At 40.0% G+C, this 15,015-nt stretch overlaps 1 protein-coding gene across 1 annotated transcript in view; it reads right to left on the reverse strand.

Annotated features, from left to right (window-relative positions):
• Positions 1-15,015, reverse strand: part of REC114 (REC114 meiotic recombination protein) — a 137,714-nt gene that overhangs the window by 66,945 nt on the left and 55,754 nt on the right. The window contains exon 2 of the mRNA XM_081084924.1: positions 14,421-14,510. Coding sequence (XP_080941050.1) covers positions 14,421-14,510 — 90 coding nt within the window. The remainder of the gene's footprint in view (positions 1-14,420; positions 14,511-15,015) is intronic.

The raw sequence follows: 15,015 nt of genomic DNA on the forward strand, positions 1-15,015 counted from the left end.
AGGTAAACATATATGCACCCAATATGGAGCATCCAAATATATAAGAAAACGTCTGGAGGATATCAAGGGAGAGAGCAACAGCAATACAATAATAGTAGGGAACTGTAATATCCCACTGACATCACTGCATAAATCTTCCAGACAAAAAATCAACTAGGAAACAGCAATCCTAAATAACACACCAGATCAGATGGAACTAATTGATATTTTCAGAACATTTCACCTCAAAGCTACGGAATACACGTTCTTCTCAACTGTACATGGTACATTTTCAAAGACAGACCATGCTAGGACACAAGCTAAGTCTCTACAAATTCAAGAAGATTGAAATCATATCAAGCATCTTCTCAGACCACAATGGCATGAAATTAGAAATCAGCTACAATAAAAATGCTCAAAACAATCAAATGCATGGAGGCTAATTAGCATGCTATTAAGCAATGAATGGGTTACCAAAGAGATCAAAAAAGAAATAAAAAACATCCTGGAAAAAAATGAAAATGAACACACAATAATCCAAAATCTATGGGACACAGTGAAAGTAGTCCTGAGAGGGAAGTTCATAGCATGACAGGCATACCTAAAAAACAACAATAAACAAACAAACAAAAAACAGGAAAAACTTTTAATAAGTTATTTAACACTACAACTTAGAGAATTAGAAAGAGAACAACAATAAAAGCCCAGAGTATGTAGAATGAAGGAAATAATAAAGATCAGAGTAGAAATAAATGACAGAGGCCCCCTCCCTCCCGCAAATACATAAGATCAATGAAATCAAGAGCTGCTTCTTTGAAAGAATAAACAAGATGGATGAATCTCTAGTCAGACTCACCAGAAAACAAAGAGAGAGGACCCAAATAAACAAAATCAGAAATGAGAGAGGTGAAGTAACAACTGACCCTACAGAAATACAGAGGATCATAAAAAAAAAAATACTATGAACGACCTTATTCCAAGAAACAGGACAACCTACACGAAAATGGACATATTCCAAAAAAAAAAAAAAAATACAAACATCCAAAACTCAATCAGGAAGAATCAGAAAACCTGAATAAGCTGATAACTGCTGATGAAATTGAAGGAGGAGGAAGGAAGGAAGGAAGGAAGGAAGGAAGGAAGGAAGGAAGGAAAAGAAGGAGGGGGAGGAGGAGGGGGAGGGGGTGGGGGAGGGGGAGGGGGCGGGGAAGGGGGAGGGGGAGGAGGAGAAGAGGAGGAGGGAAGGGAAGGGAAGGTCCTAGCAAACAAAAGGCCTGATCTGGATGGTTTCACAGGGAGTTTTACCAAATATTCCAAGGAGAACTAATAGCTATACTCCACAAACTATTCATAACATAAAAATTCAAGAGGAAGAAACACACCCAAGCTCTTTCTATGAGGCTAGCATTACATTAAATCCAAAACCAGATAAAGACAAAGAAAGAACTCCAGGCTAATATCACTGATGAACATGGATGCTAAAATTCTCAAAAATTTTTTTAGCAAATTGGATCCAGCAATACATTAAAAAGATCATACACCATGACCAAGTGGGATTTATTCCAGGGATGCAGGGCTGGTATAATATTCACAAATCATATCATATCAATTGATGCAGAATAAGCATTTGACAAAATCAAACACCCTTTTTTGATAAACACTCTCAGCAAAGTGGGAATAGAGGGATCATACCTCAACATAATAAAAGCCATATGACAAACTGGAGAGCATTATGCTAAGTGAAATAAGCCAGTCAATGAAGGAAAAATACCACATGATCTCACTCATTCATGGATAAGAGAGACCATTATAAACTTTTGAACAATAATAGATACAGAGGCAGAGCTGCCTCAAACAGATTGTCAAACTGCAGCGGGAAGGCCGGGGTGGGTTGGGGGGCAGGAGGTAGGGGGGTAAGAGATCAACTAAAGGACTTGTATGCATGCATATAAGCATAACCAATGGACATAAGACACTGGGGGATAGGGGAGGCTAGGGGACTGTCTAGGGCGGGGGGAAAAATGGACACATATGTAATACCCTTTGTAATACTTTAAGCAATGAATTAAAAAAAAGGCCATATGACAAAGCTATAGCCAACATCATACTCAATGGGTAAAAACTAAAACCATTGCCGCTAAGAACAGGAACAAGACAGGGATGTCTTTTTTCACCACTCTTGTTCAATATAGTACTAGAAGTCCTAGGCATAGCAATCAGACAAGAAGAAAAAATAAGAGACATCCAAATTGGAATGGAGGAAGTAAAACTCATTATTCACTGGTGACATGATACTGTACACAGAAAACCCTAAAAACTCTATCAAAAAACTAATAGATTTAATAAATGAACTCAGAAATATAGCAAGATACAAAATTAACACCTCAAAATCCATGGCATTTTTATACACCAAAAATGAACTCTCAGAAAGAGAAAATAAAAGAACAATTCCATTTACCATTGCAACAGAAACATCAAGATACTTAGGAATAAATGTAAGTAATGAGGTAAAAGACCCGTACATTGAAAAAGAAATAGAGGAAGATTTAAACAATTGGAAAAATATACCATGTTCATGGATCGGTAGAATCAACATCATTAAAATGTCCATACTATCCAAAGCAATCTATAGATTCAATGCAATCCCTATTAAAATACCAGCAGCATATTTCACAGATGTAGAACAAACACTCCAAAATTTTATATGGAATATAAAAAGACTCTGAATAGCTACAGAAATCTTGACAAAGAAGAACAAGGTTGGAAGGATCACAATACCAGATATCAAGTTATACGACAAAGCTACTGTGCTCAAAACAGCCTGGTACTGGCACAAGATCAGCCATATAGATCAATGGAACAGAATAGAAAACACAGAATTTGACCCAAGCCACTATGCTCAATTACTATTTGACAAAGGAGACAAGAACATACAATGGAGCAGAGACAGTCTCTTCAATAAATGGTGTTGGGAACATTGGACAGATACCTCAAAAAAAAAAAAATGAAACTAGACCACCAACTTACACCATACACAAAAATAAACTCAAAATGGATAAAGGACTTAAATGTAAGACGTGAAACCATAAAAGTCCTAGAAGAAACCATAGGCAGTAAAATCTCAGACATCTCTTGTAGCAATATGTATACAGATACATCTCCTAAGGCAAAGGAAAATAAGGAGAAAATAAACAAATGGGACTACATCAAAATAAAAAGCTCTGCACAGCAAAAGAAACCATCAACATCAGGCAAAGGGAGCCCACTGTGTGGGAGAACATATTTGTCAATGACACATCTGATAAAGGGTTAATATCCAAAATATATAAGGAACTCATAAAATTCAACAAAAGGAAGACAAACAATCCAATTTAAAAATGGGCAAAGGACCTAAATAGACACTTCTCCAAAGTGGACATACAGATGGCCAAGAGATATATGAAAAAATGTTCAAAGTTACTAATCATACAAGAGTTGGAAATCAAAACAATGAGATATCACCTCACTCCTGTCAGAATGGTTGTCATCCAAAAACCAACAAATGACAAGTGTTGGTGAGGTTGTAGAGAAAAGGGAATCCTAGTACACTGCTGGTGGGAATGCAGACTGGTGCAACCATTATGGAAAACAGTATGGAGTTTCCTTAAAAATTAAAAATGGAACTCCATTTGACCCAGTGATCCCACTTCTAGGAATATATCCTAAGGAATCCAAAACACTCATCCGAAAGAATATATGCACTCCTATGTTCCTATCAGCACAATTTATAAAAGCTAAGATTTGGAAACAGCCTAAGTGCCCATCAACAGATGAGTGGATAAAAAAACTGTGGTACATTTACACAATGGAATACTATTCGGCAATAAAAAAAGAAAGAACTCGACCATTTGCAACAGCATGGATGGACCTGGAGAGTATTATGCCAAGTGAAATAAGCCAGTCAGAGAAAAATAAGTGTCACATGATCTCACTCATGTGGAATCTAATGTATTAAATAAACTGATGAACAAAAATAGACCCAGAGAGTTGGAAACATGAACAAACTGTTGAACTTCTAAGAGAATGCAGGGGAGAGTGAGTTGGAAGAGATCAACCAATGAACTTGTATGCATAGATGCATAACCCATGGATACAGACAATGGTCTGGTGAGGGCCTGGGGCAGGAGGGGGGTACAGGAGTGGGCTAGAAGAGATTAATGAGGGAACAAGGGGACCTCTGTAAAACTTTCAACAATAAATATTAAAAAGATAATAATAAAGTGTGGTGTTTTTTTTTTAAAGAACTCATATAACTCAATAGCAAAAGAACAAACCCTTCAATTAAAAAACAGGCAGAAGTTCAGAATAGATATTTTTTCCAAAAAGGACATAGAGATGTACAACATGTACATGAAAATGTGTTCAACACCACTAACAGGAAAATGCAAATCAAAACCACAATGAGATATCAACTCATATCTGTTAGAATGCCTATTATAAAAAAGGCAAGAAACAGGCCTGGCTGGTGTGGCTCAGTAGTTAGATCTTCGGCCCATGCACCTAAGGGTCATGTTTTTTTTTGTTGTTGTTCTTTTTTTAAAAAATATATTTTATTGATTTTTTTACAGAGAGGAAGGGAGAGAGATAGAGAGTTAGAAACATCGATGAGAGAGAAACATCGGTCAGCTGCCTCCTGCACATCTCCTGCTGGGGATATGCCCGCAACCCAGGTACATGCCCTTGACCGGAATCGAACCTGGGACCTTTCAGTCCGTAGGCCGACGCTCTAGCCACTGAGCCAAACCGGTTTCGGCAAGGGTCATGGTTTGATTCCAGGTCAAGGGCACGTACCTCGGTTGCAGTTTCAATCCCTGACATGTGCAGAAGGCAACCAATCAATGTGTCTCTCTCGCATCGATGCCTCTCTCTCTCTCTTTTTCTCCTCCCCCTCCGTCCCTCCCTTCCACTCTCTCTAAAAAAATCAATGGGAAAAATATCCTCAGGTGAGGATTAACAACAACAACAACAACAAAAAAGGGAAGAAATAACAAGTGTTGGGGAGGATGCGGAGAACAGGGAGCCCTTGTGCATTGTTGGTAGGAATGTAAACTGATGCATCCACTGTGGAAAACATTATGGAGGTTCCTAAAAACTTAAAAAGAGAACTATCATATGATCCAGCAATTTACTTCTGGGTATTTATCCAAAGAAAATGAAAACACTAACTCAAAAATATATATACACTCATGTTCACTGCACCATATTATTTGCAATAGCCAAGATATAGAAACAACCTAAGTATCCAGGTATGAATGAACAGATAAAGAAAATATGATGTATATATGCACATGGGCTATATTAATCAGCCATAACAAAGAATAAAATCTTGCCATCTGTTACAACATGGATGGACCTCGAGGGCATTATGCTAAACGAAGTAAGTCAGAAAAACCAATACTGGATGACCTGATTTATATGTGTAATTTAAAAACAAAAAACTATGCTGTAAAAAGGAAGAAACTCCTACCATTTGAAACAGCATGGATGTAGCTGGAGAGCATTATGCTAAGTGAAATAAGTTAGAGAAAGATAAATATCACATGATCTCACTCATTTGCAGATTATAATGAACAACATAAACTGATGAACAAAGACAGATCCGGAGACGGAGAAGCATTGATAAGATGCTCAAACCTCTGAAGGAAGGTAAGGGAGGGTGGGGATAAGGGGTAGAGGTCAACCAAAGGACTTGTATGCATGCATATAAGCCTAACCAATGGACATAGACACCAGGGGGGTGATGGCATGAACAGGAGTGGGGTGGAGGATAAGGACACGTATGTAATACCTTAATCAATAAAAAAATAAAATTAAATTAAAAAACTAAGTTCATAGATACAGAGAAGAGACTGATGGTTGTCAGAGATGGGGCATGGGAGAAATGGGTGAATAGGGTCAAAAAGTTCAAACTTCATGAGGATGTACTATATAGCATGGTGATTATAGTTAACTAGGGGCCCAGTGCATGAATTCGTGTGCTTGGAAAAAAACTGTGGGCTGCGAGGATGCTACGGGCACAGGGCTGGGTCTCGGCCCATCCTCCCCGCGCCCACCTGGCCCTTCCTGCTGTGGCCCCTGGTCCCATGTCTGCCGGCAGCCCTGCTCCCGCCAACGCTGTTCCCATGCACTGATGGTGCTGGCCCCACTCACACCCTGATGGCGTGGAGTGATTGGGGCCAGCGCCAACAGTGGGTGTGAGCAAGGCTGGCGCCATCAGCAGGTGCAAGTGGCGGCTGATGCCTCAATCGCCCCTCAGGAGCAGGGGGAGGTAGAGAAGCCCTCAGGGGTGATCAGGGCTGGCAGCTGCCGCTCACACCCACCAAGGGCGCTGAGTGATTGGGGCCAGTGCCAGGCACCAGCAGCAGGTGCGAGCAGCAGCTCCAGCACCAGCAGTGGGTATGGGCAAGACTGGCTCCATCAGCAGGTGCGAGTGCTGGGTGGGACCGTGGTGTGTGGGAGCAAAGAATTTTCAGTAACCACCAGAAGCTCACCCTGATGACAGCAACCAGCACCCCACCTGGTTCTGGTGCCCCCGCTCACCTGCTCCACCATCCGGCCACGGCCGATGCCCGCTATGTTCCTCACGTGCCCCCTGGTGGTCAGCGCACATCATAGCAACCGGTTCTTTGGTTTTTCTGCTGTTCAGTCTATTTGCGTATTAGAGTTAGATAGATAGATAGATAGATAGATAGATAGATAGATAGATAGATAATACTACATTGCATACTTGAAAGTTGCTAAGAGAGTATATCTTACAAGGTTTCATCACAAGAAAAAACACTGTAACTATGCAAGGTTATGAATACTAACTAGATTGTTGTGGTGACCATTTCACAATGTATACAAATATCAAATCATTATTTGCATACCCGGAACTAATATAATATGTCAATTATATCTCAATTTAAAAAAGAAAATAACAAGCATTAGTGAGGACGTGAAGAAATTAGAACGCTTGTTCACTGTTAATGGTGCAGCCACTGTGGGAAAAAAAGTATGGTAGTTCCTCAAAAAATTAAAAACAAAACTATAATATGATTCCATGATCCAACTTCTGAGTGTATACCCAAAAGAACTGAAAGTAGAGTCTCAAAGGGATATTTGTATGCCCATGTTCATAGCAGAATTATTCACAACTGGCAAAAGGAAACAACCTCACTGACCATGGATAGATAAACCAAAGTGGTATATACATACAATGGACTATTACTCAACCTTAAAAAAAGAAATTGTGACACATGCTACAATTAGATGAACCTTGAAGACATTATATTAACAGAAGTAAGTCAGCCACAAAAAGATAAATACTGTATGATTCCACTTACATGATGTACTTGAGTACCATATTTTTCCATGTATAAGACACTCCCAAATTAAGAAACCAATATTTTAAACATTTTGCTGGTTTTCCTCGTAAGGCCTTCTTCTTTTTTGGCATCTTAATGAGTTTTTCTTCCTGTTTTCTCCACTGTCTGATCATACACTCAGTGGGAGGAGGTCCAAATTATGTCTCTGCAGCTCTATTTCCATGCTCTTTTGCATAGCTGATTACATTCAGTTTGAATTTTGCAGAGTAAGATAATTGCTTACCAGTATTTATCTTTTTATTTTTTTGCATCTTCATGGGCTCAGAACACTCCAGTCCCTGTTGCATTTGTGCACTCTCCACCTACACCTCCAATTATGGCATCAGCTGATGTCAGTAACAATAAGGCTCGTGATTGGAGGAAGCCTGTTTGACAAGGTATAGGCAGCTACACACCTGCGGGGCTCCCTCCTCAGCTGACTTCCTTGCATAAGACACCCCTTGATTTTCAGTCTAATGATTTTAGAAAAATAAAGCATCTTATACATGGATAAATATGGTGGTCACATTCATAGACATAGAAAGTAGAATGTGGTTGCCACGGGATGGGCTGGGAGTGGGGATAGGGAGTTATTGTTTAATGGGGTAGAGTTTTAGTTTTGCAAAATAAAAAGAATTCTCGAGATGAACAGTGGTGACGAATACATGGAAATATAAATGTACTTAACACCAGTGAATTATATACTATTATTAAAATGGTTAACATCATGTTTTATATTATACTAGAAGCCCAGTGCACAAATTCATGCAGGGGTGGGTCCAGCCGGCCCACCCTGATGGGGACCCATAGGGCCCGGCCAGCGGAGTGGGGGAGTGCTGTGCACGGTTGGCCGGCTGGCCCCGCTCCCGATCAGGATATTGGCCAACTGGGGATAGGGCTGGTCAGGGGGAGGGCTGCAGGTGGTTGGCCAGCTGGCCCCACCTCTGATTGGGGTGTTGGGGGCCAGGCCATCCCAGGAGGGCGGGTCCGATCGGGGTCTGGATCAGGCTGGTTGGCTGCCGCAGTGCGCGTCATAGCCACCAGACGTTCTGGTCGTTCTGCTGTTCTGGTCACTGGGCTTTTATATACATAGATGTATTTTACCATAATTAAAAACAAATTTTTAAATCCCAAAATAGTCAAGAGAAAATATGTTTAAGATGCCAGGACTAGAAAGGAGAAGCCAGTTAAACCCAAGTCCAAGGTAGATTGAGGATGGAGCTAAGTTTTCCCCATCTTCTTGCTGTACCTACTCTTTGAAAGAAACTACAATAGAAGGGTCTACTAGTGGGTCAGCATGGAGTCTTCTGACACTGATGTCCTCACTTGCATGCAGGTCCTTACTGAACAAGCACAATGGAAATCGATGTTATTACTGAACACCAACCTACAATTTAATGTGAAGTTTTCAGTTTCCATGGACGGCTCAGCAGGTGGCAATCAGAAAACAATGAAATTTAAGGAAAATGAACACCAGGCTGTGTGGGGCGACCAGGCCAGCAGGGGGGTTAGTGAGGGACGACCAAACGACTGAGCAGTAGGCTGTGTGGGGCGACCAGGCTGGCGGGGGGGTTAGTGAGGGATGACCAAATGACTGAGCAGCAGGCTGAGAGGGGCGACCAGGCCTCTAATATATATATCTCACAACATAGAGTAATATGAGGGTATAGGTAGTGTAAATGTAATACCAACATGAAACTGCAATTGAAATGTATTATAATCCAAATGTGTTTGCTCTTCTATGTGTTGGTTCTTGTGAAACCCAAAAAATACTGTAAATGAATTGTATGAACTGAAAAAATTGTTCTTTAATTTAGGGGGTAAAATATTTTTAATATATGTATTTGTATTTTTATCATACTTACACATGTCCATAATTTTAAAAATCAAATACTTCCACAATAAAGTTGGATCAGTAAGAACTGAATATTTTAAAAGTTTATTATATCAACAGACCTAAATAACCATCTCAACAGATTTAGAAAAAGCATTCAAAAAAATTCAAATCCTGTTCATTATTAAAAACTCTCAGCAAACTAGAAGGGAATTTCCCCATTCAGATAAAGGGTATCTATAAAAACCCTACAGCTAACATTAAACTTATTGGTGAAAAGACTGAATGCTTTCCTCCAAAGATCAGGAACAAGGCAAGGATGTCAGCCCTCACCACTTCTATTCAACATTGCAGAATATGTCTCAGCCACTGCAATTTGGGGAAAATGATTGGGCAATGTACTACAGATTTAAAAAGAAGAATATAAAATTGTCTATTTATAGACAACAGATCATTTATGTAGAAAATCCTGTAAGAAAATCTACCAAAAAAGCTGTAGTACTAATAAATGAGTTTAGTAATATCACAGGATACAAGAGCAACATGAAAAAAAAAACCAATTGTGTTTCTACACACAAGCAACAAAGATATTGAGATTTATAAAATTCTATTTATATTAAAAAAAACTCTGAAGTATTTGTGAATAAATGTAGCTAAACTTGTGTAAGACCTACAGTGAAAATTACAAAATACTGATGAGAGTATATAAATAAATGAAATAAATAAAATAAGAGGTATAAATAAATGCAGAGTTATAATATGTTCATGGATCAGGAGACTCAATATCAAGATGTTAATTCTCCCCAAATGATTTATAGATTCAAAGTAATCCCAATAAAAACCCCAATAAGCTTTTTTTTGTAGGAAATATGATTCTAAAATATACATAGAAATGCAAATGAACTAAAACAGCCAGAACAACTTTGAAAAATAATACAGCTGAAGTAATTATATTATTGATTTCAAAAATTACAACAATACTAAATAAAACGGTGTGTTATTGGACTAAGAATAGACATATAGGTGAATAGAACAGAAAAGAGAGTCCATAAATAGACCCACACATACAGAGCAAACTGATTTTCAACAAAGGTGCCAAGGTAATTCAACAAGGAAAAGCTAGCCTTTCAATAAATAGTGCTGGAATAACTGTTATCTACGTGCAAAAAATTTAAACTGGACCCTTAACTCTTACCATATATTTAAAATTAACTCAATGGTTCCAGAAGTAGATTCCCTAAAACCCATGATTATAGTCCACATTTCAGTAAGACACTGCTTTAATTTAGGGGAAGAAGGCACTCTATACAAAATAGTAATATTAACATTATTAAATAATACTAAAAATTCATATGGATCGTAAGTTTGAATATAAGAGCTTAGACAATAAAACTTCTAGAGAAAACAGAAAAATATCATTGCAATCTTGGAGTAGGCAAAAATTTCATAAATAGTATATGAAAACAAATCATAAGAAGAAAAAATTGGACTTCATCAGAATTGGACTTTTGCTCTTCTAGAGATACTGCTAAGAAATGAAAAGGCAAGCCACAGAATGGGAAAAATATTTGCAGAACATATTTTTGGTCAAAAGAGCTGTAATCAGAATAAGACTCTTATAATCTACTAGAGGCCTGGTGCACAAAAATTTGTGCACTCGGGAGGGAGGAGGAGTCCCTCAGCCAGGCCTGTGCCCTCTCGCAGTCTGGGACCCCTCGGGAGATAACGACCTGCTGGCTTAGGCCTGCTCCCGGGTGGAAGAGGGCAGGCCTAATCCCTAGGTGCAGCCCCTGGTCGGGCTCAGAGCAGGGCTGATTGGAAAGTTGGGGCACCGCCCCCTGTCATGCACAGAGCAGGGCGGATCGGGAGGTTGCGATGCCACCCTCAGTCATGCTCAGGGTAGGGCCTATTGGGGGGTTGGGGCACCGCCCCCTGTCACACTCAAGGCAGGGTCGATGGGGGAAGTTGCGGCGCCACCCCCTGTCACGCAGAGCAGGGCCAATCAGGGGGTTGGGGCACTGCCCCCTGTCATGCACAGAGCAGGGCCTATCAGGAGGTTGGAAAGCTCCCCTCTGTCACGCACAGAGCAGGGCCGATCAGGGGGTTGAGGAGCTCCCCCCATCACTTACAGAGTAGGGCTGATAGGGGAGTTGGGGCACCGTCCCATCACACACAGAGCAGGGCAGATCAGGGGGTTGGGGCGCCGCACCCTGTCACACTCAGGGCAAGGCCGATGGGGAGGTTATGGCTTTACCCCGTCACACACAGAGCAGGGCCCGTGGGGGGGGGGGGGGGGGGTTTGGGCGCCGCACCCTGTCATGAACAGAGCAGGGCGGATAGGGAGGTTGTGGCCCCACCCCCTGTCACACACAGAGCCACAGGGTGATCAGGGGGTTTGGGCGCTGCCTGGAGGCCTCGCGGCTCTGCTGATCCCGGTGCTGGGAGGCATATTACCCTTTTACTATATAGGATAGAGGCCTGGTGCATGAGTGGGGGCCGGTTGGTTTGCCCTGAAGGGTGTCCTGAATCAGGGTGGGGGTCCCGCTTGGGTGCCTGGCCAGCCTGGATGAGGGGATGATGGCTGTTTGCAGCTGGTCACACACCCTTCAGGGTGGGCATCCCCACTGGCTTGCCTGGCCAGTTTGGGTGAGGGGCTGAGGGCCGTTTTCAGGCTGGCGAGTGACTGAAGCTCCCAACTGCTCCTTTTTTTCTTTTTTTTAATTTTTTGTATTCTGGGACAGCTTTAGCTCTGAGGCTTGGCTCCAGCTCTGAGGCCTCAGCTGCTGAAAGCAGGTTTCTGGTTTGTTTGGGTTCTATAATCGAAACACTGTTTCAACTCCAGCTCTGAGATCCCGGCTGGCTGAAAGAAGGTTTCTGGGGTTTTGTTTAGCTTCTATATTTGTAACAATGTTTCAAACTGCAAGCTCAGAGGCCGGCAGCAGCAGGCGGGGAACTTTGGAGTCCTCCGTCACTGAAGCAAGCAAGCCTCATGTTAGTTTCAAGCTGCCTGGCTGCCGGCCGCCATCTTGACTGGCAGTTAATTTGCATATCGCCCTGTTTAGCCAATGGGAAGGGTAGCGGAGGTAAGGCTAATTACCATGTTTCTCTTTTATTAGATAGGACTAGAGGCCCGGTGCACAAAATTTGTGCACTCAGGGGGGGCGGGGGGAGGGTACGTCCCTCAGCCCAGCCTGCACCCATTTGCAGTCCATGACCCCTTGGAAAATCAATAAAATATATTTAAAAAAAAAATTGAATGGATAAGCAAATTAGGTTTATTTACACAATAAAATTCTATTTAGTAATGAAAAGGTATAAACAATATGAATAAATCTCAAAAGCATTATGCTAAGTGGAAGAAGCCAGACACAAAGACTACATAGTGTATGATTTCATTTACATGAAATCTAGAAGAAGCAAAACTATAATGACAGAAAGCAGATCAGTGGTTTTGGTAGGTGCTGAAGGTGGGCAGAGGGGATTGACTGTAAAGAGGCACAAGGAAATTTTAGAGATTAGCTGAAATGTTCGGGTCATGGCTATGGGAGTGGTTATATAATTATACGCATTTATCAAAACACAGCAAATTGAACACTTAAAAATAATGAATTTTTAAAATGTAAGTTACACCTCAGTAAAGGTGATTTTTTAAAAAAATTCCCACCCAAGGATATTTTTCCCATTGATATTCAGAGAGAGTGGAAGGGGGAGGAGAGAGAGAAACATCAATGTGAAGAGACACATTGATTGGTTGCCTCCCATATGCACCCCCACGGGCCTGGGGATCAAACCCACAACCGAGATACATGCCCTTGATCGGGAATTGAACACAAGACCATTTAGTCTGAGAGTCAACACTCTAATCACTGAGCAAAACTGGCCAGGGCAGTAAAGGTGGTTTTTAAAAAGAATTTAAAGACTATTTTTAAAATATTACTCTAAGTTATATATGTATATGCAACCTTCCCCACATTGTACAGTACCCTTATATATTTCTCAGTAGTGAATGTCCTGGAATTTAATAAACGTGGGTTTGTAACTGTAGTTCAAAAAATAATTCCACATATGATACAAGGAAAACTCTACCAATTTGTAACAACATTTACCACTGGTGCAAACAGATGGAGCATAGACAAAGTACAGGGTAGCCCCCTATTGCCTAAGGAAGCCAAACTGCATTGTCACTATGCAGCAAAGACCCACAATGTTGACAGGGAGAATTAGCTTTGTGCTACATGTCCCTCAGTCCACCATCTGGAATATTTTTCATTCGAAGCTGAAGAAAAAAATCTTATCCCTTGCAACTCATATGAGCTCTAACAGTAGCAGATAAAGCAAAACAGTACAACTACTGCTGCAGTTTTCACATCACAAGGAAACCAAATATGGTTTGCAGGTAACCTCACATTCAAGGATAAGGCTATATTCCACTTAAGGGGAGAAATGAATGGTCACAGTGTATAACTGTGGGATGCTGCCATCAGCATAGTAATTGCTCAATAAATAAATTTGTTAAATGGATAAAATATGCCTATGTAGATATTCAGTAAACATTTGTTTTTGTATATGTAGATATTATTCACAGCTAAATGATGCAAGAACTGTCCCTTACACTTCCTTTCTCAAACAATTTCTTTGGTTGGAAGTTGATAATTGTTTTCTTTCTGCACTCATTTTGTTTCTAATGAAATACCAATTCAAGCATAAACTTTCAAGAAAGATGACTTTTTTTCTCCTTTATATATTGCTTCATTCCAAAAATTTCCCACAATATGTGTGCATAATTAGAATAAAGAACAATGCATGTTTATAAAATTAGAGTTTTATAGAGGTGTATACCAAGCAATAATAGCATGCTTAAAGTTTTCTTTTAGCTTTTTCTTTGAATCTATCTCTCTTTATACTCTTTAGCCTATATGGAAAACTCTCAACATATTTCTCTGTAAATCTAGCCTGTTTTCAACCCAATATCCCCAGTTAAGATTCCTTCATAAATACTGGTTAATCTCAATCCTTTAATCCATTTTGCCTCCCAACAAAATTTAGGGCAGGCAATATTTAGTATGTTCTTTATTTCCCAGTGTAATAGAACATTCAATAAATGCTTTGTTGTTGAATCTGATGGATTTTAGTGAGAATGAGGAAGCTTGAGTAAACAAAAATTAATGTAAAACTATGAAGATAAAAATGTTTGCATATTAAACTATATGCATAAAACCTACCAGAAGTGTTTGTCCTTGGGAAATGAAGAAATGACCTGATATAACAATGGTGAGAACGAGATATCCAGATTCTTCATTGGAGTCAAAAACCTTAATAAAGAGAGAAAAACATGTATAAGACAATATATTTCTGTAATACTAATAAACATAATACTGATAACCAAACTATCTTCTCACATTAACCTTCCTACCCTGAATGTTTCCCTTCCTCCCATTTAATCTGTAATTATTCTAGAGTTTCAAGTTTATCCTTGTATAGGGCTTAACATCCAGGATTCTTAAAAATGTAACTTTTTGAAACAAACAAAATACTAGATTGAAAATCAAATATGAGGTCTGCAAAAACATTTTTCAGTTACATTTTAATAGATCATTAATTATCTTTGAGCCTCAATTTCCTTTCTGTAAAATGAGGACAATATCTTACAGGGTGCTGTTAAGATTTCAGAGTTCCAGTTTTTTCAGATATACAATCCATATTTCATAATTCCACAAAACCAGAAGCTTTTCTTTAGATGAGCTTTAATTTGTCAGTGTCACCCTTAAAATATGGTGACCCAAACTGACCATAATACTTTTGGTGTGGTCTAATTAT

Source organism: Myotis nattereri (assembly GCF_964212035.1).
Source record: "Myotis nattereri genome assembly, chromosome: 1".
NCBI lineage: Eukaryota > Metazoa > Chordata > Mammalia > Chiroptera > Vespertilionidae > Myotis > Myotis nattereri.